General features: G+C 42.3%; 1 protein-coding gene across 3 annotated transcripts in view; it reads left to right on the top strand.

The window, feature by feature from the left end:
• Window positions 1–26,388, top strand: part of PRUNE2 (prune homolog 2 with BCH domain) — a 232,735-nt gene that overhangs the window by 187,396 nt on the left and 18,951 nt on the right. For all 3 annotated transcript variants that reach the window (XM_081804095.1, XM_081804097.1, XM_081804096.1), the window contains one exon: window positions 25,261–25,340. In XM_081804095.1, the coding sequence (XP_081660221.1) occupies window positions 25,261–25,340 (80 nt within the window). The remainder of the gene's footprint in view (window positions 1–25,260; window positions 25,341–26,388) is intronic.

Genomic DNA, 26,388 nt, shown 5'->3' with positions numbered 1-26,388 from the left:
AAATAATGATTTGGATGTATTGGGCTCTCAAAGCATAACTGAAACTCCCCTGGAGAATTTGATATCGGCCACACACCCTTTTCCTTTATATAATGATCAGGATGCTACTTCTTGCATTTAAGCAGTAATTATTTTCCGTTGTTTTTTTTTAAATAATTGTAACTGCTTCGACACAATGAATAAAACAATACATTTACTCAAATGCCCAGGTGACTCTGAGTTAGGACTCTTTTGCTCTGGCACGGTCTGAGACAACATCCTACAAGGCAAAAGAAAATATCATTGCTGAAAACAGATGTCCACATTTCCCCCATTTAATAAAGTGCCCCTTAAATTTTTAAAGGTATCTGTGATTGAACTGATGACTTAATTTCCCTATCAGCTGACTTTTAAAACAGATTATAAAATAGATTTAGTTACAGTGTCTGTTCTACAACACTTAACTCCTCTTTCTGTACCCTCCAGTGCTTTCCCAGCTGATAAGAGGAACTCCTTCTAATGAGCCAGCACTTCTCAGAGATAAGATCCCCATCTTTAGCCTTCAACCTGGACACCCAGGATACAACCAGCTCTAAAGCCATCTATGCTTCCCTGATGGCTTTGGATCATCTTGGCTTTTGCTGAACCTCTGCCAGTCAGTAACCCTGCCAAAGTCACACCTTCCTCATGCCCGCCCCCTCTTAGGTCTCCTCCATGGCCGAAAGGTAGATGGCACATGAGAAATTATTTCATAACTGCTCACAATTCTGAAGAATTTTGTAGGCTTTTAGTTTATTTTTTTTAAGATTTTATTTATTTATTTTAGATAGAGAGAGAGTGCAAGTGGGGGTGGGGGGTGAAGAGTAGAGGGAGAGGGAACAAGCAACCCAGAGCCCCAAGTGGGGCTTGATCTCATGATCCCTGAGACCATGACCTGAGCCGAAATCAAGAGGCGGATGTTTAGCCAACTGAGCCACCCAGGCGCCGACTGTAGGCTTTTAGTTTAAATAAAGATATAAGAAATTTGCTTCTTCCTCTTCTCCCTTCCCCACTGCCCTCCCACCACCCCCAACAGCCATGGCAAGGAAAGAAATGCCCTTCATTTTAAGAATAGGAGCTAATATTTCTTTTTTAAGATTTTATTTATTTGACAGAGAGAGCACAAGCAGAGGGAGAGAGAGGGAGAAGCAGGTTCCCTGCTGAGTAAGGAGCCCGATGTGGGACTCAATCCCAGGAACCTGGGATCATGACCTGGGCCGAAGGCAGCCGCTTATCCGACTGAGCCACCCAGGCGTCCCTAGGAGCTAATATTTCTTAAGTACTTACCATGACCAGGTCCTCTGCTGAGTAATTCACTTTCCTATTTTGTTAGTGGTAGATCAATTGGAAGAGTACCTAAAACCGCCCTATCTCCCTATCATAGCCCCCTTCCCCCCAGCCCCACCCCCACCAAAAAAACTAAAAGGTTAGGTAACATGGAGCTCTGAGCAATCCAGTTCTGAGGACGGTACCCATAGTTACTTTCTGCATTGACATTTTGCCTGATGGTGATCAAAAGTCTTTGGTTTGTCTGACAAAATTTTTTTTTCTTTGAAGAGCAAACAAACGAATGCATGCCTAGCATGTAAACTTTTCATTCCTATTTCATTTACCTTAACTATGTCAAATATTTCTGTAAGCGTTTTAAGAATTAATAACGGTATTAGTAGCTAACATTTACTGTGAGTTGATTTTAACCTAGACTCTTTAAGATTTCTACCTAGATTTATCGTTCTTTAAAGTGCCAGTATTATTATTATCCACCTGTGAGTTGGTGGTCTGAGGCACCAGGCACTTTAGTAACTGGCCCGAACTTGCTAATAAATAGTAGAAGTTAGATTCAAACTCTAGGACCTCTGACTGCAGAGTCCGCATGCTTTATGGCCCCCCCGCCTGTCTTCCAATAGCCATGATTTTGTGCAAACATCATAACCTTCTCTGGAACCTCCAATTGGCCTTGTTTATGTATCTCACCATGCTTCCAAAGTCCAGTTTGTTACCGTCTTAACCACTGCCCATGTGAAGAAAATAATCACGCTGCCATCTTACTGCGTGTTCTTTGAAGCTACAGGATTTTTTTTTTTTTAAAGATGTTTCAGGGGAACTAGATTCCTTCCAACCTGTGCCTTGAGCCCATTCACAATCCAACCTCACTCAGGAACGGGGGTGGGAGCAGTTTTTCCGAGCAGACACGAAAGTCAAGGGGGCTTCTCAGACTCCACAACCTGGATGAAAGAGTATTCTATGCTCCCAAACGAAACTCTGCGCAGCCCCGGCTCCATCCCCCAGCCCGAGAGCACCGGTGGCGGCCGGTTCACTGGGAGATCTGGGAGGCAGGTGATCATCCTTATTTAGATGTGCCAGTGATCACGTGACCAGAAAATGGAGGCGAATGTGTATTCCCAGTTAACCGCTCCGGAAGGGGGATGCTGAGGAGCTGCAACCGAGCATCCTTCTCGCCCTGCGGGTAGCCAGCCTCCTCGCATCCTCAGGAGGTAGGTGGGTCCCGGTGCGGCTCTGGGAGGATCGGGTGTCCGGAGGCCAGATCGCAATGGAGCGTGTCGTTCTCGCGGACCGGTAGATTGCTGCTGGGAAGTTGGAAGGGGAGAGAGGAGGAGGAGGAGGAGAGGATGGGGGGCTCTGCCCAGCCCCTCGCCAGTGATAGCTGGTAGCTGCGTTTCATTCTCTATCAACTCAGACTGTGAAGGCTTGTGGTCTTTGACGGCTATCCCCTGCCCCTCCCTTGGCAATCAGGTAATTAGGGAACACAGGCTCTGAACAGCTCTAAACATTTTGTCTTCCTTTCTGTCTATGATGAAAATAGAGATAGAAAATCGAAGGAAGTGACAGTTTGGAAACCCTTTAGGACTTTTGCCTAATGGGTATTCCAATGTCTGTTTAACAAGAGGAGCGGCCCTGGTACAGTGGCATTTTTATTTCTTGTATTATAGCTTATAGTTGCTGAAGCTAGTAACATACATTTCTCCTTTTTTTGAATGAATCTTGTAATCTTTAAATCTTACCTAAGTTCTAAGCTGCAGAAATAGGTCATCCTCAAAAAGGGACTTGTGTTGTTCTCTCCCACCTTTTCAAAATCCGGAGATAAAATACGCTATGGACAAAAAAAAAAAAAAAAAAAAATACGCTATGGACAGAATATCACTATTTCACTGAGATGCTAAGTTATGTGAGACACTAAAACAAAATGACCACCTGGTCAATTTCAAACAAGAAATACATGGATTATTAAATTCCTCTGTGGAAACCAAAAAAACAAAACAAAACAAAACAAAACTAGACTCCCACCTGGGAGGGATTTAAAGTATGATTCTTCCTGAGATCAGAATACTGGTTGATCTTGGTGATTCAAGGGAGAGGGACAGCATCTGTGTAAACCGCCCCCTTCTTTCATCTGAACTCTTGACGTGGTATCAGTCTTATGCAAACTGCCTTGTGAGCGAGCCCAGCTTCCAGGCTTATTTCCTCCCGGATGGCTGCCCGAAAGCCATAGAGAGAAATGGGAGCTGCCACTGAATGAGACCACTTCAAAATGTTCAATTTGATGAAAGTTTTCTTAAAATCTTAATTGATCATATTTGCAGAAAGTAAAATCTGGAATCATTAGATTAAAATTCCTGGTAATAAAAAAAAATGACCCATGAAATTTCTCTTAATTGATAAGAGACTTCTTATCTGGGAGGAAAACCCTGTCCTTATTGGTAAATTACATGTATTCAGGATAGTGAAAGCTCTGTACTTTAAAATGGCTTGAACCTTGCTTTGCAACTCAAAGATGGATAAAACAAGATGAGGCTGTTGTCCCTCACAGTTATCAGTACCTAAACATCCCCAGGAGATTTTGCTTTGTAACTCAAAGTAACCTTTATGTCCAAAATAAGGTGTAAAGCTTCAAAGGTACTTAAGGATAATAAGCCAGAGTCTCCTTCCTATTAACTAGAAGCCAATTAACTTTTTTCCATTGTGAGAGCTCTCTTTGGTATATCCCAGTAAATTTTCTTTTACATTCCATTTGGTTTTTCATTCTTGAATGGCTCTGTACTAGGGAAAGATTGAATCTCTTATTAAAGGATCATAATACTTCCTTGACCTTTAGACTTCATACTTCCTAGCTAGCGAGAACACAAGGTGTGGGGTTTGCCCGTAGGTTCAAGTACTCAATATAGTTTATGATAGGAAAACCTGAGTTCACCCATAGCAAATAGAAGCTTATTTTTTTTCTTTTTACCAAGTCTGGAATTGCTTGCCCTTTGTTTGATGAGCCAAGATCTTGTAAATAGAGGCTTTACAGGAACCAACTTCCTGCTAGAGTAGTATTTGAATTTGGGATGGGTTCTCAATTCTTTATCAATTCCAGTTAATAGTATAGCTGGGGAAAAGGGGAAGGGGAAGAAGGGGCAGAGGGAAAAGCAGTGAAGGACAGATTCTGTCCCTGGTATCCAGTCTGCATCAGAATTGACAAAGAACAGTTGGATACAGGTCCTTCTGCATTAATAATGGCAGGAATCGTGAGGGTTTGGGGGAGTTAGGTGTGCAAGAGGGGTGTAGGAGAAGAGGCAGGAGTGGATGCTCCCTGTCTGAGCACCATTATCATTTGAGGGCTCCAGCAAGCCATTTGCCTACTATTTTGATAGTTTCCTGATTCTCTGTATCATTCTCACATCCTGAGTTTCCAACTGCTAGGGTAATAGAAACTGAAATAAATCTTAGAATTCATTTTCACTCACTTCTTCAGTTTACAGGCAAAAATGAAAAAAAAAAAAAAAAGCCCCGGTTACAGTGAGGGATTGGCTCAAGGTCACAGTCAGTGGCTGGACTGAGATCAGGACCAAGAGGCCTAGCTCTTGTTTTATTATTATTTTTTTTAATTGGAATACTTATATTTAGATCTTGTACTCTTTCCTCTCAGCCTTATCAAAAGCCTCTCGCAAAATCTAGTCCATGCATTTGAAGTTCTCAGGGCTTAAAAAAAAATCTAGCAGTCTTCTATTTTAAGGATAAGGTGGCATTTCCTAATTCCTTTCCAACCCTTAAAAATTTGGGGGAAAGGTGAAAAAAATTAGGGGGAAGTGTAACTGAACACCACTCTCAGAGCTTGTGCATTTATTATGGACACGATGCTACCCCTAAGGACTGCGTGCGATGTGAAAGTAATCAAGATGCAACCCTCACTCTAATGGGGAGAAGGAGAAAACAAATGGCTTGCAATGGGTAGAGTGAAGTCAATTCCATAAGAGGTATAACCGTGGAGCTCTGAGCCCTTAAAGGTGGGAGGGCCTTGGTCTTTCTCCTTGGTTGTAAAGGAGCAAGTTCAGGCTTCACGGGTAAAGTAGATTCAATAGTCGGGGGAAGGAGCACTTCAGCAGAAGGGAATATAAACCAAGCTGTAGGGGCAGGAGAGCGGTCAGCAAGACTTGGGGAACTGGGAGCTCATTTTGTCTGCAAAGTAGAGCATTAGGGGACCCATGGGGGAATTGATCTAAATGCTGGAGAGCCCTGCGGCTGAAACATAGAAGTTGGTGTTATGTGTATTGGCAGTGGGAAGCCGGAGTTTTCTGAGCTGGGTGTTGTGATTGGCAATGGACTGGCATTGGTGTGGGAGACATGGGAGGCAGGGTGGGAGGTGGTTGTCCACCTGAGACATCACAGAGGCTGGAACTCTACCTAGGGCGGAAAGAAGGGAGGCGATCCCAGAAGGACAGACATGGAAGAGAAGTAGAGTGCTTGCAAATTGAGGGAGAGGGGCCTGGAGAAGAGTGGACACATCCGGGGAGAGGTTACCGTTTCATTCCCCATGACTGAGAGCCTGTAGCTTTGCTGCGCTTGACGCAAGTTGACATAAGCAAGGTGAAGAAAGCGTGACTGCCCCCCATCCGAACAAGATCGAGCCAGCTTGAGTGGAAGCACTTGCAGAAAGCTAAATCCACATCTGATTAGTCAGCATGAAGTCCTGGTCCCATGCTGGCCTGTGGTCTCTATGACTACACTTAGCCACTGTTTCCAAGAGCACAGGCCTGCAAGTCTCTGCATCTACTGAGGTGTCCCTACTGGGCTGGGATGTGAAGGGGATGGTGACATTTTCCTCTAGTCTTCCTCTTCCCTGCGGGGCAGCGGCCAACTCAAATCTTACAAGGAGAGGAAGGAGAACTCCCAGTTTGAAGACAGGAATCAGGCCCAATGGACACCCTGACAAGCTCCGAGAAGATTCTGACTCATACAGAGAAAGAACAGAATAAATCCTGATTGTGGATTTGAGGGCCGAGGACAAAGCGGGGAGAAAGGGAACAGGAGTGCTCAGATGTAATCTATCCCCCTCCCTCCCCAGCCCATCCACCAGGTCCAGCCCAAACACTACCTCTTGTCTGGAGCTTCTGGGTTCGTGGACTCTGTGACCTTGGTCGGAGGTGCTACTCCTGCCTCTGAAATTCATGGTTACCTCTTGTGGCATTTGACTCTACTTGTGCTGTTTTGGGTGAACCTGGTGTGTGTCTTTTCTTCTCTATCCACTTAGATTTTAAATTCTTTAATAAGGGCAAGATGTGTGTCTGAACCATTCTTTTTGTATTGTACCCTCCTCCAGACTAGTTTAATGCTTTCCATATGGCTCTAGGACTGAAATGTTTGTTGAACTCCTACCCGAAAAAGTAGCCTGATAAACAAACTGAGTACTGGAGAAGCTACATCTGTCAAAGCTTGTGGGAAGCTAGTTTGGAAGCCTCCGGTGGCTAATCGGAATGTTTAGGTATAGTTTTGCCTGCACACAGAAATCTTTCAAAGTCCCTTCCAGTCCAAAAATTCAGAAAGGAGCACAGGCTTCCCATAGCAGGATATAGGGTTGTCCAAACCCAACATGGAAGCCCCATTTAGAAAGCCACCACTGCCCATGAAGCAAGAGAACCTTTTATTCAAAGAGAAATAAAAATGTTACTTAGCAAATACTTTTTTCTACATCCAACTCCCAGAAATACCCAGGAAGGGTTGATGAAATTGGGAGTTCTGGAAATAGCGCTTACTAAAATAAAACAGGCGTGAAGCCAACCTGGTGTGATCTCAAGAGAGCAGCTGTGCAAGAGGTAGGTTAGGAGGGCAGGTAACATGGAGATGAGAGGACCGCTGGAGATTTTTGATCCATGGGAAGGCTAGTATTGATAAATGAAAAACAGAAAGCTTGGGACGGAGCAAAACCCCATCCCCGGGTTGGCCATAGGGAGGTTTTCTCTGTGCCTTAGACTAAGTTCAGGGATGATCACAGATCATGTCCTTGGTAGAAGGCCTGAGACAAGATTTGGCATAGAAAGACTGTCACCACACTTTTCATGTACTTACCAGTTTATAAGCTCAAGGCTTGTTTCAAACTAGCTCGATGGGTAGGTGACTGGTCTTAGGCTGTTAATTTTATTTGCCAGTACTAACTGTTATTCACTAGCATGGTAACTAGGAAATAGGGAGTGATAGACCAGACAGAGTTTGGGAATCCCATGTAATGCTATAATTCTGTGAACAATTATTCAAAAGCATAAGCACATTTTCTCCCTAAATAGCTGTGTACATTTCACAATAAAGACATACCAAGGTAAAAGAAATAGCTAAATGCCTCAGATGTCCCTGTGAAGTTGGCATAGCTATATGATACCTGAATACATTCCTCGGGAGAGTATGAAATTAATCAAGTCCCGTAAATTAGTTTCATAGAATGTAATTATACAATGCAGTGGGATATGTGTAAGTAAAGGTGATGGGTTTCTTTGTCTCAGTCTCGAGGGGCCTGACTTGGGCTTCTCTCTTTCCCTCTAAATCTGTCAGGCAGGGTGCCTGGGTGGCTCAGATGGTTAAGCGTCTGCCTTCGGCTCAGGTCATGATCCCAGGGTCCTGGATCGAGTCCCGCATCGGGCTCCCTGCTAGGTGGGGAGCCTGCTTCTCCCTCTGCCTCTGCCTCTCTCTCTCTCTGACTTTCATGAATAAATAAATAAAACATTAAAAATAAATAAATAAATAAATCTGTCAGGCAGCAGTAGAAGGGCTTTCTAGGAGAAGGGATGAATGGAAGAGCTGATACGCCTTTCCAGAGCTAAGATTCTCCTTGAAACTAGGTGTGCCAGTCGAGGAGATCAGATACTATATTCGTTTGCTCGAGCTGCCATCACAAAGCATCATAAACTGGGTGACTTAAACAATAAAATTTTATTTTTTTCTCAACTCTGGAGGCTCGAAGTCCAGGATCAAGGTATGAGTAGGGTTGGTTTCTTCTGAGGCCTCTCTGCTTGGCTTGGAGGTGGCTCCTCTCTCCCTGTGTCTTCACGCAGTCTTCCTTCTGTGTGTGTCTGTGTCCTAATCTCCTCTTCTTATAAGGACACCAGTCATATTGGATTGGGGCCCACCCTAATGACCTCATGTTAACTTCATTACCTCTTTAAAGAACTTATTTCCAAATACACTCCATTCTGAGGTACTGGCGGTTAGAATTTCAAAATATGACTTTTGGAGGACAAAATCCAGCCCATAACAGTTACCTTAGGAATGTGATAGTGGATGTGCTGAGAATTCCTGTTGATTCCATGATTAGTGACTGGCCCCCACACTTCATTTGTCATGCTTCTTTGTTGAGTCTAAGGGTCACTTCAGGGGTTTCATGACCATCTGGGAGACTCATAGTGACTATGGGAGCCTTAGTTTAGCTCCAGATCTTCTAATACTATTAAGAGTGATTTAAATATAATGTAATATGAGTAATATTAAGTAATATTATAGAATTATTGCCAAACACTTTACTCATTATCTCTTTGAGGTCTCACATTATCTCCTCTATCAAACTCAATTTGTGGATGAAGAAATGGGGTTGATACCTTTGACCCCACCATGATAAGTTGCCTCCCTATTTATTTGAACTGGTCTGGAAATCTGTGGAGAAATTCCTTGCAGGAGATTGAGACTGGGGATGGAGTTCTGAAAGAGGTTCTTTTCAGCTTTGAATTGGGGATCTAAGGGAGTTCAGAATCTTCAAAGACACTGAAACCTTAGATGTGATCTGGAGCTTTCCCACCACCAAGAGGTCAGCTAACATGGATCTGTTATACCCTAACCATTGGCAAGATGGAGGAAAAGAGAACAAGAGGCCGGGATGGGGATTCAGGATTCTGCGGCTGCAACCGAGGAGTTGAGTATGCAGCCAACTCCTTCTCCTGTTTGATTTAGTCCCATTTATCTAGTTTCGCTTTTGTTGCCTCTGCCTTTGGCGTCATATCCAAGAAATTGTTGCCAAATCCAATGTCATGAAGCTTTTCCCCCTATGTTTTCTTCTAGGAGTTTTATAGGTTTAGGTCTTTCCATTTAGGTCCTTAATCACTTTTGAGTTAATTTTTGTACGTGGTATAAAGTAGGGGGCCATCTTCATTCTTTTGCTTAGGGATATCCAGTTTTCCCAGCACCATTTGTTGATGAGACTGTCCTTTCCCTATTGTGTGGTCTTGTTATTCCTGTCAAAAATCATTTGACCAGGGGTGTCTGACTCAGTCAGTAGGGCATGTGACTCTTGATCTCGGGGTTGTGAGTTTGAGCCCCACTTGGGTGTTGTGTAGAGATTACTTAAAAATAAAATTTAAAAAAATCATTTGATCATAGATGTGTGGGTGTATCTCTGGATTCTCTGATCTTTCCATTGGTTTCTATTTCTGTCTTTGTGTTGGCACCATACTGCTCTTATTACTGTAGCTTTGTACTAAGTTTTGAAGTCAGAGATGTGAGACCTGCAACTTTGTTCTTCTTTTTCAAGATTATTTTGACTATTTGATGTTTCTTGAAATTCCACATGAATTTTAGGATAGATTTTTCTATTTCTGCAAAAAAAATGCTCTTGCGATCCAAGGCACCTGCTTTTGAAAACCACTTTTCTATTATAATTTTTAGCAAAATTACTGAAATAACAACAACAGCAATCTCTAACCCTTCTGTAGCATCAACTGTGATGTGCCAAGCAGTGTTTTCTATCCTTACCTAAATCAGCTCATTTAATCTTGACAAACCCCTATGTAAGTAGTGTTACCTTCCCATTTATAGGTAAGGAAACTGGGGCACACAGGAATTCTGTAACTTGCCTAAGGTCACACTTTTTTTTTTTTTTAAGATTTTATTTATTCATTTGAGACACAGAGATAGAGAGAGAGACAGAGCATGAGCAGTGGGAGAGGCAGAGGGAGAGGGAGAAGCAGACTCCCGGCTGAGCCAGGAGCCCGACGTGGGGCTCGATCCCAGGACCCTGGGATCATGACCTGAGCTGAAGGCAGACGCTTAACCATCTGAGCCACCCAGGCGCCCCCACACTTTTTTTTAATTAAAATATAATTAACATACATTGTTTATTAGTTTCAGGTATGCAATATAATGATTCAGTATTTCCATACATTACTCAGTGCTTATCACAGTAAGTGCGCTCTTCATCCCCTTATATCTATTTCACTCATCGTCTCCCCTCCCCCACCTCTGGCAACTACACCTGTTTGTTCTCTGCATTTCAGAGTCTGGTTTTTTGTTGGTCTCTTTTTTTCTTTGTTCGTTTGTTTTGTTTTTTAAATTCTGCATATGAGTGAAATCATAGATATTGGTCTTTGTCTGACCAACTTATTTTGCTTAGCTCGATACTCTCCAGGTCCATCCATGTTGTCGCAAGTGGCAAGATGTCATTCTTTTTTTATGGCTGAGTAATACTTCATTGATATATATGAAGGTCCCACTTTTCAAAAGGTCAGAGCCAGGACTCAAACGCAGGCTGTCTGCCTCAGCTGCTAGTATGGAAGAAGAGTAACTATGCCCGTAGTTGAGGCTGCATCTGCTAGGCTCTTGGTAGATGCATCCAAGATGTGTGGAGAGGCCCACATATCATGCTGGGTATGTGGGCCTCAGAGCTGTGCTTCTGAAATTTTGTTCTGAATGAACAGCTTGAGAGAGAGAGAGAGAGAGTTAAAAAGAAAAGGAAAGGAAGGGAAAAGAAAGGTTCCTTGGTTTACCTTTGTGAGGTAAACAAAATCAAACAGATTCATTTTCTATAGGATAGCTCAGAATCTATGACAGGTTCACGTGCATTATAAAGTCTCAAAAGGAGGATATAATACATGGTGTTTCCCAAACTTACCTGGCACAAAGCCCTTTTGCATAGATCTGTGGAATCTCTCCTGCGGGCACGGGCTTTGGGAAGCAGTGGCTTAAAAAAGTGACAGGAAGCGCCCCTTCTATGTCTCTTTCACCACCGGGACCGCTTGGAATGTTCAGGTACAGTTCCTTCCCGTGTGTCCATTTCAGTGTGTGTCCCTATCCGTCACAGGCCTGAGCTCATAGGGAGCTGACTGCAGGAGCGGATTCCAGAAATCTGCCCCTGTCTTGCCACAGCCTGCTTCCCGGTGTCACTGGGGTCTGAGAGGTGACTCCGTTGTAATTCACAGCCAGTGACAGGGTGGGAATGAAAAGATGAAGGAACTTTATGCTGGAGGAAAGCAAGGAAACATTGAACCATCAGGAAGGAAGGAAATCCAGAAAATAAAAATAGGTTGGTGTTACGAAAGGTACAGAACACTGGAACATCCATCAGGTATTCAACAAGTGCTCCCTGGGTACAGTCTGCCCAGCAGTGCTCTTGCCCCCCTGAGATTTTATGGGGAGCACAGTACCAGCTGGTGTTTTAGGAGCTGATGGCCCATCCAGAAGGGAATGTCTCTGTTCTCTGCCTCGGTTTCTTCATTTGAGAACCAGAAACAACAGTGACTTAGAGGGTTGCTACCCAAAACCAATGTTAATGTCAAAAGCATAAAGACTTGGGTGCCTGGGTGGCTCAGTTGGTTAAGTGTCTGCCTTCGGCTCAGGTCGTGATCCCGGGGTCCTGGGATCAAGCCCCGTATTGGGCTCCCTGCTCGGCGGGGAGTCTGCTTCTCCCTCTACCCTTCCTTCCCACTCGTGATCTCGCTCTCAAATAAATAAATAAAATCTTAAAAAAAAACACCCAAAAAAACAAAACCCCCACAAAAGTATAAAGACTTGTGGAGGCAGAGAGATGCAACGTGGAATCAAGTTTTTTTCTTTTTCTTTAAGGAAAAGAACATAAATGAAATAGTGACATTTTCAGAACCCCAAATAGAAGAAAAAAATTTATCTTTTAAGGAAACAAAATGCAAGACTAAAACACAGAAAGCAACAAAACTAGGGAAATAAACAAAGCAAGAGTCAAAGGAGCCAACGTGAAAAGACGAGGGTAGAGGTCAGACACAGACCATAAAACAAGGGTAGAATTAAATAAAAGTGAAGCGACCTACTGCAAAGATGAATCAGCACTTCCCGTGACAAGCAAGCAGCGTGTCTGTGTCTTATTTATTTTCGTACCCCCACTGCTTGCACAGATCAGAGACCTTTGGAAGTACTCGTGAGGATAAACGAATGTGATAGACACGTGACCAGAGGGGGCAGCAGCAGCCCCATCATGGGAGGCCGATCAGAGGCTGGTCTTCTCAGCCTTTCTTCCGTGATGCTGACATTTCATGTTTTGTTTATGCCTGCTGCTTTCTACACTTTATTTTGGAAAACATTAAGATCGCTGGTAATGTGGCCGTAGGATGTGACAGCGTAACAGGGCTACCGATAAACAGCTGAATTACTCCTCACTGAGCACTTACGTTTTCTAATGTTAACGTGACTTTGCTCAAGAGAAGATTTCTAGAAACTCTTATAGCATCTAATTATATTTAGATTACCTCTTTATTTTAAAATGTGGCACCTGCTGGTGCCACAGAAAAGCCCCTTTCTCCCTGTACCTACTCCATTTGGGTAGCTGCTGTTAATATAGTATATTTCTGTTCCTTCTAGATATTATCTATCCCCCAAAATATGTATAAATGTTTATAATTTTATACAAATGCTATCATTCTAAACATGCCATGTTGTGATTTGATTTATTTTTTAAATATATCTGAGGTCCCATTCCATGTCAGTAAGTTTAGAAATTTTTTTTTACATTGATATACCATAACGAATTTCATGCTATATTCAATCACTCTTCTATTAATGGGCATTTAGATTAGCCCTTGTATTATTTAAAAAAAAATAAATTACTTAAGTAGAAATTTCCTTTAGCCAGTGAATGGACAACTTGGACCCAAAGCTAAGGGCATAATGGTGTGAAGTACCCCATACCGCAAAGAAAGAGATGGCAAGATGCTCTCAACAGTTGGGTTGGATGCTTCCTCCAAGGCCTCTTAAAAAATGACCCACTTTTGCCAAGCTCAACCATCACCCCAGCCTATATGAGCAGAAGATTGGGGAGGAGAAAGAGTGAGGGAATTTTCAAAAGTCACTGTTGGTTAGGAATAGTGGGGTGAGTCCCTTTCTGCCCCTCCAAAGCCAAGTGAGGGTTGCTGCAAGAGAGTCATGGGTAAGAGATTCAGAAAACCTTCCACAAGGGAGACGGTCTTCTTACACCCAGTTGGATGTCTACACAGGCAGTGGACTTGGGTGTATGCCCTGAGGAAGGTGGCAGAGGTGACCTGCATTGTCACAGCATGGTGGGGTAGGGTGATACAGGTATCCTGTGTGTGGACACAGTAGTGGACTTGAGTCATTCTGTAGCACCCCACCTGTTATGGGCTTAATTGTTACCCCCCCAAAAAAATTCATATGTTGAAGTCCTAATCTCTAATATTTGGAGATGGGGGTCTTTAAAGAGGTAATTAAATTGAAATAAGGTCATTAAGGATGGGACCCTAATCTGATATGATCTATGTCCTTATAAGAAGAGATTAGGGGTGCAGGGGTGGTTCAGTCGGTTAAGCATCCAACTCTTGATTTCAGTTCAGGTCGTGATCTCGGTGTCATGGGTGGGGAGTCCCGAGTGAGGCTCAGCGCTCAGCACGGAGTCTGCTTGTCCCTCTCCCTGTGCCCCTCCCCCTACACACTTGCACGCGTGCTTGCTCTCTCTCTCTCATAAATAAATAAATAGATAGATAAATAAATAAATAAATAAATAAAATCTTAAAAAAAAGAAGAAGGGGAGGAGGAGATTGGGATTCAGACACACATAAAGGTGAAGACCATGTGAAGATACAGGAGAAAATGGTCACCTCCAAGCCAAGGAGAGAGCCTTCAGAAGAAACCAACCCAGCTGACCCTTTGCTCTTGGACTTCTAGTTTCCAGAATTGTGAGAAATTGTGCTGTTTAATGCACCCAGCCTGTGGTCTTTGTGATGGCAGCCTCCCCAGCAGACTAATATGCCAGCCAAGGTGAGAAGGCCCCAGCCAGAGGCAGTGCCAGGAGCTGAGGACAGAGAGAAGATATGAAGTCAAGCCAGGTCTCCAGTACCAGAGGAGAAGGCAGTGGGGAGATCCCGTGGGCCCTCAAGGAGCTCATCAAGGGAGCAGAGGCTGGGGCTTTAGAGAGAACCAAGCTGCCTCCCAGAATCGTGGCTGGGGAGAGAAGTGGAAGTAGGACAGCCCAGGCTCTCCCAATGCCCACCGCATGTACCCACCCACCCAGCCCCTTCTCTGGACGTAAGACATCCGAGTAGGAGGAGGGAGGGAAGAGCCCTCCCTATCCCGAGTTCCCTGAGACTTAGCTTTGGCCATTACCACTAGGAGAGTGAAAGAAATAAGATTTTAAGATGAGAAATTAGCAGTTCTAAACTGAATTGGGTTTTAATAACTGAAAGTGACAAGATAACATGAAGTGGGGAAGGGAGATGAAAACAGTACAGTTGGGATAGCAGTAATTAGGGAAAATTTCAACTAGTTCCTGTTTATATCACCATCAAATTCATACTAATAAAAAAAACCATTTTTGTTATTACAGTAAACATCTTTTTACATATATCATGGTGTACATCTGTGAATATTCTGCTCAGTGTATTCTTATCATTGGAATAACTGGTCAAAAGCTATCGACATTTAACATTTTGATAAATAAAGCCCCAAACTATACATCATCTTAAACTCTTTATACTCTCACAACCATATCTGGGGGTGCCACTTACACAAAACATTAAAGTTTCACAATTTTTAAAATATATATATATATATATCCAACTTTAAGAAATGAAATTTTATTCAAGTTGTTTTCGCAGGGCTCAGCAAACTGTCACCTCCAGGTCCAGCCCAGTCTGCCACCTATTTTGGTACCTAAAGTTTTATTGGAAAACAGCCACGCCCCTTCATTTACATATTCATTATGGCTGCTTTTGTGCTCAGAGTTGAGTAGTTGCCACAGAGACTGTACAGGCTGCAAAGCCTAACATGTTTAGTGTCTGGCCCTTTAGAGAAAAACTTTGCTGAGCCCAGCTCTAGAGAAGTCAGACTTCAATCCTCTACCACACCCTGTGGATCAGCAAATTTAATTGCTTGAGCAGCAGTTGGAAGAGTATCTCTGTAGGCTCCTATTCATATTTCTGGTGCCAGAGTCTGCAGGCTCTTGAACATCTGAGGGGAAGGAAATAAAACTAAGTCAGTGCACCCTTTGCATTGCGCTGTGGGGGGAGAGGAAGCCTTGTGAGCCTATTTCCTTGGATAGGGGGTAGGGCAGGGAGGCACCCTCAGCCTCGTCTCCACAAAGGATAAATCCAGGTGGTGCGGAGCTTGTGAGGTGGGGGGCGGGCAAGGTTGTAGGGGCTAGTGCCCAGAGTGGATCACTTGGCCATCTGCAGAAGCTATTGCCCCTTGCACTGAAGACTGGCTTCAATTCTGAAGACCAACAGTTGTCCACTTCTCCTCCCTACCCTTTAGAAGAACCTCGTCCTGGCTTAGCCACTCCCATCCTCGGTTGCTCCCAATATCAGGGAGGAGCTTTATATTGCTGAGGTAACTTGTGTTAGAGCAACTGCTTCTTTGTAATATCATTTCTCTAAGAGTCAGCTAACATTTCTAAATTCTGTTTTGAAGAAAGCTGACCTGTTTAACAAAAGTGATTTGTCGGTAGGGCATATTGATCATGGAGTTCCGATATGTGGGGAGACACTGTGAGAAGCATTTTACCAGAAGAGCAGGGCGTCTTCACATCTAAATAAGGCATTTATTCGAGTTATTTCTTCATCTCCGCCACATGCTAGGGTCAGTGCTGAGCACCACATGGAGCTTTGTGTGCCTGTGTGGAGGGAGGAATCGGAGTGGGGAGGCAGTCGGGGCGGGGGAGTAGACCAGTTAAGAATAGGTGATTGTAAAAATAGGAAAAATAGCCAATTTGAAGTGAGCACAGGGTGCCTTATAACCTGACCCAAATGTATGGGCTGGGGAGAGATCCGTGGCCGAGATGTCCAAGCTGAGTTGTAGAAGACAAGCAAGATAAGCAGAGCCAAGCAGGGCGTGGCAAGAGGAGAGGAGGCTCTAGATTGGCATGGGGGAGGGAGGAGCAGAGCAGGAAGGCCTCACGACTCTTTCCTTCAGGCTGTGGGGAACACTGAAGGGATTTAACAAGAAGGTTAGATTGAGAAGGATATTCAGTTGAATGCTTTGGAGGGCGTAGGGAGTAAAAAATCAGAAGGAGAAAAAGGGGAACGTTCCTGCAAGGAAGGAATGGACGTGACCATTTACACATTCGTGTAAGTGGCATTGGTGAGAATGGACAGGAGAGGAGGGGCAAATCTACGGGACTGGATGGTCAACTGGATTGGGAAAACATGGTTTAAAAAGAAGGGGAAGTAAGAATGAATGCTAGTTTGGAGGTTTGGGTGCTCAGGTAATAGGTAGAGACATTCACTGGGATGTGGAACGTGGTAACTAGCTATTGCTGAATAATGTATCTCAAACTTTAGCAATGTAAAACAACAAACATTATTCTCTTACAGTTTCTGGGTGTCAGAAATCCAAGAGTGGATCAGCTAGGTGGTTCTGATTCAGGGTCTCTTAGAAAGTGGCTTTCAAGACATCAGCTAGGGCTGCAGTCATTCGAAGGTTTGAGGGGGGCTGGAGGAGCTTTTTCCAAGGTGAGTCACTCACCACTCACACCTTGGCAGGCCACCTGAGTTCCTTCCTGGATTTGTCCTGGAAGCCTCAGTTCCCTGCCACATGGAGCTCTCCATAGGGCTGCTTGAGTGTCCTTCCAACATGGCAGCAGACCTCTCCCAATGGGTGACCCAAGAAAGAGCAAAGAGGAAGCCATGGTGCTTTTTAGGACCCTACTCTTAGAAGTCACACACTGTCACTTCTACTTTATTCTGTTCTTTAGAAGCAGGTGGCTAAACTCAACCTAAACTTAAGGGAAGGGGAATTGGGCTTCAACTTTTGCAAGGAGTGTCAAAGAATTTCTGGACATTTTTTTAAAACCACCACAGAGAATATAGGATGTAGCGGATCTGTATAGAGGAGATGCTGAATACAGTTTTGTACACGTTGAGTTTGAGATGCCTGTGAGTAATTCAAGCTGTGGACCATAAATTCACTTCATAAATAACTGTATGCCCATCCCCAGTGGGAGAATATGCCACTTAATATAATCTTCTCAACACACAAAGGACTGATAGGTATTAAGGTTTAGAAAACACAGGAAGAGAGTATGGTATATACCCCACAAGCAAGAGGTAGAATTCTCCATGCATCTCTATTCCCAGCCAATGATTTAAATATCTGAAAGGCAAATGGTTGAAATGATATTATGGCCTCCTCCTATTCCTGCTCAGTGTTCCTCAAACTGTAGTGTCCATAAAATTTACTGTAAAGGATTTTATACACAAAGGATTTTAACCACGTATATTATAATTTAGGGAGCAATTCAAGAACTTATCCAAGGGTCATTTGGACTACAAGTAATCTTTGCTACTTGCAGAGTTTTAGAATCTGACCCTGGGTAAGGAGACTGCATTGTGTTCCGCTCCTCTGAGAAGCTGAGAACAGATGACATGGTGTGTGGGTTTCTGCAAAATCCCTAGAGAGGTCGGTGTCTGGGCAAATGCCCAGTGCTTCTCTCCCTTACTTTGTCATCTACTTTCCCTTTCATCACCCCTTTCTTATCTGCCCTGGCTGGCTGGCTTCTAGGGGCCACAGCGCTTATCTGTTCTAGGGCAAGGAAGCCCAGCTGAGCAGCTCATTGTTGCCAAGAGGCTCATTTTGTGGGCTCAAACCCAGTTTCCTGTTGTGGGACCTAAGCTCCCATCCTTTCCTTGGGATCAGCTTGATTAAGCGGAGTGTGAAGCCCAGTGCAGCCTCTGGCTTGCTTCCCGCAGGAGTAATTCGGGAAGCGCCCGAGGGTCCACAGAGTGGCAAATACTCTTACCTTAAATTGTGCAGCCTACTTTATCAGACAAGAATCCTGAAATGGCAGTTCTCCCACTGTTGGGCTTTAACAGGCTAATTTATGTACTTCACAAAGGAAGGCAGGCACCTCATGAAAAGTTTTGTTTGGTTTTTCTTTCTTCTTTTTATCGCCATTTCTAGAAAAAGCAACTTTTTCAGTCCAGTAGATCTTACCTGATTAGAAGGAAGCCAGGAGAATTTTAGGAATTCTGATGTAAAGAAACTGTCTCTGTATATAATCATTTTTCCTAAATATATCAGCATAACCATCCGATATTTTTCTAAAGAACAATTAACGCCTTAACCTGCTACCCTACCTCTTTGGAGCTATATTTCTTAGTGGCCCATCTTGTCAGAATGATTCTTCTCCAAAAGGCTTGCTGCCTATTTCTAGGCATACATGCCTGTCGGGAAACATTACCATCTAGAAATGCTGGATGCGTGTGTGCCAAGTCTTGGTTCGCTGCTCGTTTGCTATTGAAAAGCACCTGATTTCAGGCCGGGCTAATCCTACAACAACAATGAAATCCTTCCAGATTCAGAAATACCGGAAGGATGTAAAATGTAGATTGTGCTTACTTCTGTACCTGGTCTAAGGAGGCGCATTTAATTATGTCCAAGAGTTTTGCATTTGTGATTCTTCACTAGGTGGTGTCTTGACTGCCACGGTACTGCATGCTAGCTGCTTTAGGAAGAAGCAAAGGTACCAGAAACACAAAATCAGCTAATGCACATGGGATCCATTTTCAGATTGGAGAATCTGTTTATGTTACTGTTCCCCCACTTGTTGGTGTTCATGAGCGTGAGAGGTGGTACACAGATTCAATACAAACAGCACTGAATCACAGAAGAGCATGGTTCTTTTTCTGACTTCTTTGGGTTGAGTTGAAGTCAGCAAATTCAGTCCACTTTATTTTCTAATATCTGAATTCAAAGCTGTTTATTTTCCTTTAGGATCTTCTTTAGCTGCCTTCACAAATTTTGATTCATAGAGTTTTATTGTCAATTGCTTACAAATGTGTTTCTCAGTTTCCAAATTGTCTTTCATGATTGGTTTCTAGATGTACATCGCTAAAGTCAGAGATTATGGTACATGTGATACTGACTTCCGGTATTTTATGAGACATTCTATATAGTCAGTTTTCGTAAGTTTGAAAAATATGGTGTACTTTTACTGAGTGCAGATCCATCCATTAGATCAAGCTATATTATTACATTGTTCAGATGTATATCTTTATGCATTTTTTCAGATTGATTCATAAATTCTTGAGAAGTATATTCAAATTTTCCCTCATGAAATTAATTTTTCCTTATAATTTATATTCAGCTTTTATTTTTGGGCTATGTTGTTGAAAGCATGTAGACTCTGGATTATTACATCTTCTGGAGAGTTATCCCTTTTATCATGAAATAATAACTTTCTTAAGGCTTAAGAAAGCTTTTCTGCCTAAAATCTACCTCGTTTGATATTAATATTGTGATGCTTGCCTTCCTGTGGTTAATATTTTTCTGACTTTTTTTATGCCACTTCATTGTCAACACTTCTGCATTATTATTTTTAGATGTTCCTTTTTAAAGCAACATGGCTACTCAGGGTAAGTGCCACTACCAGCTATGAGAATCCCAAATCTCAGTGCTTCCGCACAACGAATGTTTAAAAATTATTCTTTAATCATTAGGATCTCTTTCATACTGTTCCTTTTTGGAGGGGGGTGGGTACTTGTATTGCTAATTCTTCTGTCTGCTGCATCTGACAGCAATCTCTCGTGGTGTTTTTTCCCTAGTGTAGTTTGTGGTTTGGGTTTTTCGTTTTTTGGTGTGAGCTCATCTTTCAGAGGGTTTTTTCTTTCTCCTAAGTGAATCTCCAGTGAATCCTAGATTGTAAAAGTAACACTATCAAGTGGCTTCACATTTGATTCTTCTGGAACTCTAGGGCTCTAGGCCTTCAATGGTCCTAGATGAATTTTAACTTGAATCTCTTGACTTGGGTTCCCTACAGCATTCAGGTAATATAAATTAAAACAGGCTTGGCATGTAAGTAGCATCTCTAATTCTCATAGGTTGCTCTTCATATTCTACCCAAGATTCCAGGCAGACTTACTTTCCAAGGCCAGAGACTAGAGTTTCTTTTCATCCCCTTTTCATTAAGGGGGCAGTTCTTTAAGGTCCAGTGCCTTATTTAGAAGTTCTGGTCTAGACCTTTCTTCCAGCACCTGGGGGTCACTTCTCCTGTGGAGCCCTAACTCCTGTGTCCAGTCCAAAATCCTGTGGACTCCTTTTTCATCAGCTTTCTGGAGTAACACTGTTTCTGGCACCTGGGGATTTCCTTTGGTTTCTTTCAAGTTTGGAAATATATTAATTACTTTTTGGGTGCTTTATCTTACACAGCATTTTTTCTTTGTATTTATAACGGTACATGGCATTACACTTTGCCAGACACTTTCTAATTTTTTTTTTTTAGCAAAGAGAGAAAGTCTCAGAGTCAGAGCCCAGGTGTTTCTTCCTTGAATTTAATAGCATTGTTTTATTTTCATTATATTTAATTTATGTGACTATTTTAAGCGAGTGATTTTAAGTCTCCATATATACAAGTGATGCAAATCTTCCTTTCACAATAAATTTACTTAACTAAAATCAGTTAATTTAAAGAAAAACATTAAGTAAATTAACAGGTTCTAGATGGAAAAACTATAAAGATGGTATATAAATACTCAAGTTTATAAAACACTTGAAAGCGTCTTTCTGAGCTTTTGTTCTCGTTTTTTTGAAGTGTTCTTTCATGCTTTAGTAACCCAGACAAGATGTGTACCATCAATATGAGCCTCGGTTGAGCATGTGGGAAATGGGTTTCCCAAATTAGGGCAGAGTATGAGTCAGATATTCCCTTCAAAACAAATAATAAAGGCCAGCTGTACCAGTCAGAATGGGCTGGATTAGGATGTGGTGACAGAGAAACTCAACATCTTAGGGGCAAAACACAATAAAAATTCCTCTCTTCTTTACATATTCAATGAGCTTCAAGTAGGGCCCTCTTCTCCTCATAGCCACTTGGCTGCGACCTGACAGTGTTCAACTCAACCATCTAGACGGTAAGTAGCCCATGGCGCCCTCCTCATACTTGCTCATACTTAATTCTTTGGCCCTACACCTGCCACTTCTACTCTCATTTCATCTCTCAAAGCAAATCACCTGACCACCCTAATTTCAAAGGAGAGCAGGAAAGTACAATTTTATCATGTGCCCAGAAGGCCAAGAGCCAGAACTATTTGATAAAGAGCAATAAGGATCATAAAACCATCCAGCAAACAAACAGTTCTGGATCCATCCTCTAGATGGAGACATGGAGCTGAGCATCTGTTTGGGAGGTCAGCTGTAGAAGAATCGGATTTGTATTTTACAGTTCCCTCAGCCTCTTCGGTAGCGCCGTTCTGTATACAGAAAACCCCAAATTAAATAGTGGCTATGGATGTATAAGGTAAAATATTTATCTTCGCTCTGGACTGATTTGTTACCTAATAGATCCCGAGAGGCTTACATTACTGATCTTAAAACTCCATCTTGCTGAATTGCCAACAACTCTGGTTGGCTATGTCATTTCTGTAAATATTTACGGACCCAAAGCATGAATGTGGTTGAAGTATTTACAAGGAACACAACTTACGTTTTTTTTCAGGTTTGTCTCTGGGCTATTTTGGTTCAGCGTTCCTTCTCTTTACCTGTGGGTTTCCTAAAATGTCCCTATGGCCTTCTGTAATATCCGTAGTTTGTGAGAGTCTCTTCTCTGGTCACCCCTGACCACAACCTTCAGCTTTCCCTTCTCCCATGCATGCCAACACTGGCTTTCCAGCACCTTCTTAACAGGGTCTCTGCTCTGTGTTGCAAAAAAGTAGTGAGAGAAAAAGGCTCTATTCACTAAAATCAGTGAGTTCAAGGGCACTTACAGGCTCTATGGAGATCTATGCCATACTGAAATTTTCTCTTACCCAGCTTGTAGTAACCTTCATTATGTTTTGTCTAACCATGACACATACTTCAATTAAATCCCTAATCCTGATACTATGTCTAAAATGAGGTAATGTAATACCTTAAACTTATTCAATGCTTTATAATTTATGGAGTACTCACATGTATTATATTTATTCTCCACAGTCACTGTGATATTAGGTGTTTATTATCTCTATTTAAAATCACAAATGTTGTTGGATAATTTTCGCAGAGTTAATCAGAGTTTGTCAGTACTAACATAGAATATAACCCAGAACTATAGCCTCATATCTAGGACTCATTGAATTATTTCATGATGTTGCCCATAACTTACAAACAGTAACAAAACCTACAAATCTTTTTTTTTTAATTGAAGTATAGTTGACACACAATGTTACATTAGTTTTAGGTGTACAGCATAGTGATTTTATATGTTATGCCATGTTCACCACAAGTGTGGCTGTCATATGTCCCCATACAATGCTGTTACAATACCACTATATTCCCTATGCTGTGCCTTTCACCCCCGTGACTTATTCTTTCCATCACTGGAAGACTGTGTCTCCCACTTCCCTTCACCCATTTTGCCCATCCCCCAGCTCCCTCCCCTCTGACAACCACCACTTTGTTCTCTGTATTTGTGGGTCTGTTTCTGCTTTTTGTTTGTCTTGTTTGTTTATTTGTTTTGTTTTTAAGATTCCACATATAAATGAAATTGTATTTGTCTTTCACTGGCTGATTTCACTTAGCATAAGACCCTCTATGTCCATCCGTGTTGTCACATAAAACCTACAAAAATTTGAGACTGATACTATCTATTTATTTTAAAGCTCTCATATTTATTTTTGAGCTAAGGCTAGCACCCTTATGTGCTCTGTGAAGTAGGTACAGCTATGATGTCTTTTTTTTTTTTTTTTAAGGTTGACTCATAGAGGACTAGATGAAATAATGTACATGTGCCTTTAGGTAATTTCAAGCTCAGTAATTCAACTTAACATATATTTATTGGGCATTGACCTCTACCAGGTGCTGGAGACAAAATAGTAGAGACGGTCATGGTTTCTGTCCTCATGAAGCTTCAAGGCTAATACAGAAGGCAGTTAGATGACAAAAAGAACTACAATGATAATGGATAACTTTTCTTTTTTCCTTTTAGTGTTAGTTTTAGACATCACACATTCTCCCTCTTTTACTGGTGTGGAAACTGAGACACAGAAAGATTAGACAACTTGCCATAGGACACACAGTGAGTGATAGAACTAAGATTGGAACCCAGCTGCTCTTACATAGCAATCTGCTACTTTCTAGGTACTGCAGGGTGTATGTCAAGGAGAATACACACAGATTACTTCACATGACAAAGAATCATTGTAAAAAAATCTGAAAAGCTGCAGCATCATGGAAAACCATCCCTCTGGGTCCCAGGACTTTCAAACCTGGGGCCTAGCACAGGTCTTCTCTTTGTTCACCACCCCACCTCTATTGCTGGATAATTTGGTTTGCTGCCACCCAGTATGGTGTCTCTGTTTGACACCGCTTATCTTGTTCCTGCCCATATATTATTGTCTTTGACTAACACACCAACCTCTTGCTCACTGTCTTTCTGCCAGGGTGCGGGATTCATTTTAGGGAACACACAGGATAGAAGCCTCAGCAAGCATATGGAGAAAGAAACTCCCTGAGGTTGTGTTTTTGAAGGATTCTTTGGGGTTGATGGTTAACAACACGGGCATTCAGTTCTCTCAGGGAGCAACACCGAGTGATCGGTGATAGTCACTAGTTTAACCCCATCGTCCCATTTCCACAAGAATGAGGCTCATCTGTTCTGTTCCTCTATATCCTCAGCACAGAGTAGGTGTTCACTACCTATTTGTTGAATAAATGAAGCACTACGTCTCACTAGAGACGAAGCATTTTTTTTTCATCATAGTGCTTTGCTGACAATAAGGGCTTTGACTTGAATCCTGGAGCTTGATCATCCAGGTAAGCAAATTCCAAATATGGTAGACCTAGATTCAAGTGGAGAAAGTGTCAATAACAGGGAGGGAGAGATTAAATTTAGAACACTAACACAAAGGTTTATCATGCTTAAATTTAGATTAGTGCCTATATCACAAGGACTCACCCTAGATGAGTGAAGTTACATGGAAGGCAACAAGAAGAAAAATATGTTCTCATGATAAGTGGGGATGTACTAAACAAGGAACAGCAGGTAAAAATAGGTCAAGGGGAATTCACTGTGATCAGTGGTCAGCTTCCTGTGAGAACATATACGTTTGTCACAGTTTTCTCCAGTATTTTCCTATTCCCCTACGGTCCTGGGCTCAATACTATTTAGAGAGAAGAGATGGTGTCTTGTGACCAGAAATGTCTTCACCAACATATAATTCACCACAAATCTTTACATATTCAAAGAAGGATAGGAAATAACATCAGTTGGTGCCTTCTTAGCAATGTTAGGCACTTTACATTTATTGCTTAATTTTTCAGCAACTCAACGAGCTAGATGGTATATCTCTGTTTTACTGATAAAGAGACACCAGAGTCTGCTTTCCTCTGCTGACAGCAATTTTATATGCTCAAATTTACACAGAGGAAGAGATATATACGAAGTCAGGTCTGTCTTTACTCCAAAGCACGTGTGTTTCCTCTCTTGTTGAAAAAGTATTATTAAATGCCCACCGTAAGTATATTTTATTAGTTATTTGCTTTTCCTGTTTCTGATTCTTCCCTTGGTGTGTGCTTACTTGTGTGAGCTAGTAGGAGAAATGACTTGCTCTGTACACAGAGTAAGATGGGTACCCATGGTTCTCATTCACAGTAACTGCAGAAAGTCTTTATTCTAAATGGGGCCACTTAACGATGGCTTCAGTATACATACTTGGGTTTATTCCAAGCGAGTTGAAAATGTTATCCTGGAATCTCTGAGTTGCCTTTTCAGAGAAAATTAAATCCCACACAATTTTTTACACTCTCTGCAATTTTTTTTTCCAGACTGCCGTCAGAGGATGTAGGCATGGACATCCCCTTTGAGGAGGGAATGCCGAGCCCCAGTGCTGCAGACATGAGGCCTGGTGAGAGGAGCATTTGTTCATTTCCTTCAGCACTAGTCTGTATCCAGACCTTGTCATTATTCAGTGAGAGAACCGTTTCCTATGCATCCAACTTGTGATTTCAGTGATAAAAGTGAAGAGAAAAAAAAAATATGTGTGAGGGCGCCTGGGTGGCTCAGTTGGTTAAGCAACTGCCTTCGGCTCAGGTCATGATCCTGGAGTCCCAGGATCGAGTCCCGCATCGGGCTCCCTGCTCGGCAGGGAGTCTGCTTCTCCCTCTCCCACTCCCCGTTTGTGTTCCCTCTCTCGCTGTGTCTTTCTCTGTCAAATAAATAAATAAAATCTTTAAAAAAAAAAAAATATGTGTGAGGAGGGTGTTAGGCTGGATTTGGTTAATTTTCGAGTTGACTTGACCACTGATGCTCACTAGTGTGGGCCACCTTTGACCTCCTGGGCCACAGCTGTAACCACCAGTGTGTGATAAGTGGCTACCATATAGCAGAATACCAGATTCTAACTAACATCGACGTTCCCCAGATTTGTACTTCAGTGTGAGAATGTGTGAAATTAAAAAACGTGATGTCAAGAAGGCTCAGTATCCTGATTATTCAAACAAACAAACAAACAAGTACAACCCTACCTGCCAGGGGTTTCCAGCTCAAGGCACATATAAGAAGAATTTTAAATTTCCAGTTGCATCCTACTCTCACTTTGTACTAAAGTCACTCTGTGCACTGTACCAGCTTTCGGGATCATGCCAAGATCCTGAACCCTAACGTTATCAGCCAAGCCTAGAATGAAGCAGGAAAGAGTGAGTCAATTATTTATTTATTTTTCAGTGCAAGTATTTAAAGTGCATTTTTCAAGATACTAGTCATGTGACACATAATTATTTTTAAATGTTCTCTGGTCAAACGAGCCTGGTAGCCACTGCATATCCACACTGCTCGTAAAGTTTCACAATGCATTTGTGAATGATACAGGTATTAAGGCTATGGTTATCCTATATGGTAGTGGTTCACTACATGTGGCTATTTAAATTAATGGAAATTTAAACAGTTTTGTTTTT

The sequence above is a fragment of the Leptonychotes weddellii genome, chromosome 14, assembly GCF_054177405.1.
Source record: "Leptonychotes weddellii isolate Sample4059 chromosome 14, ASM5417740v2, whole genome shotgun sequence".
NCBI classification, from domain to species: Eukaryota; Metazoa; Chordata; class Mammalia; order Carnivora; family Phocidae; genus Leptonychotes; species Leptonychotes weddellii.
Note: the sequence above shows the minus strand (reverse complement) of the source record. Positions and strands in the feature narration are given on the sequence as shown.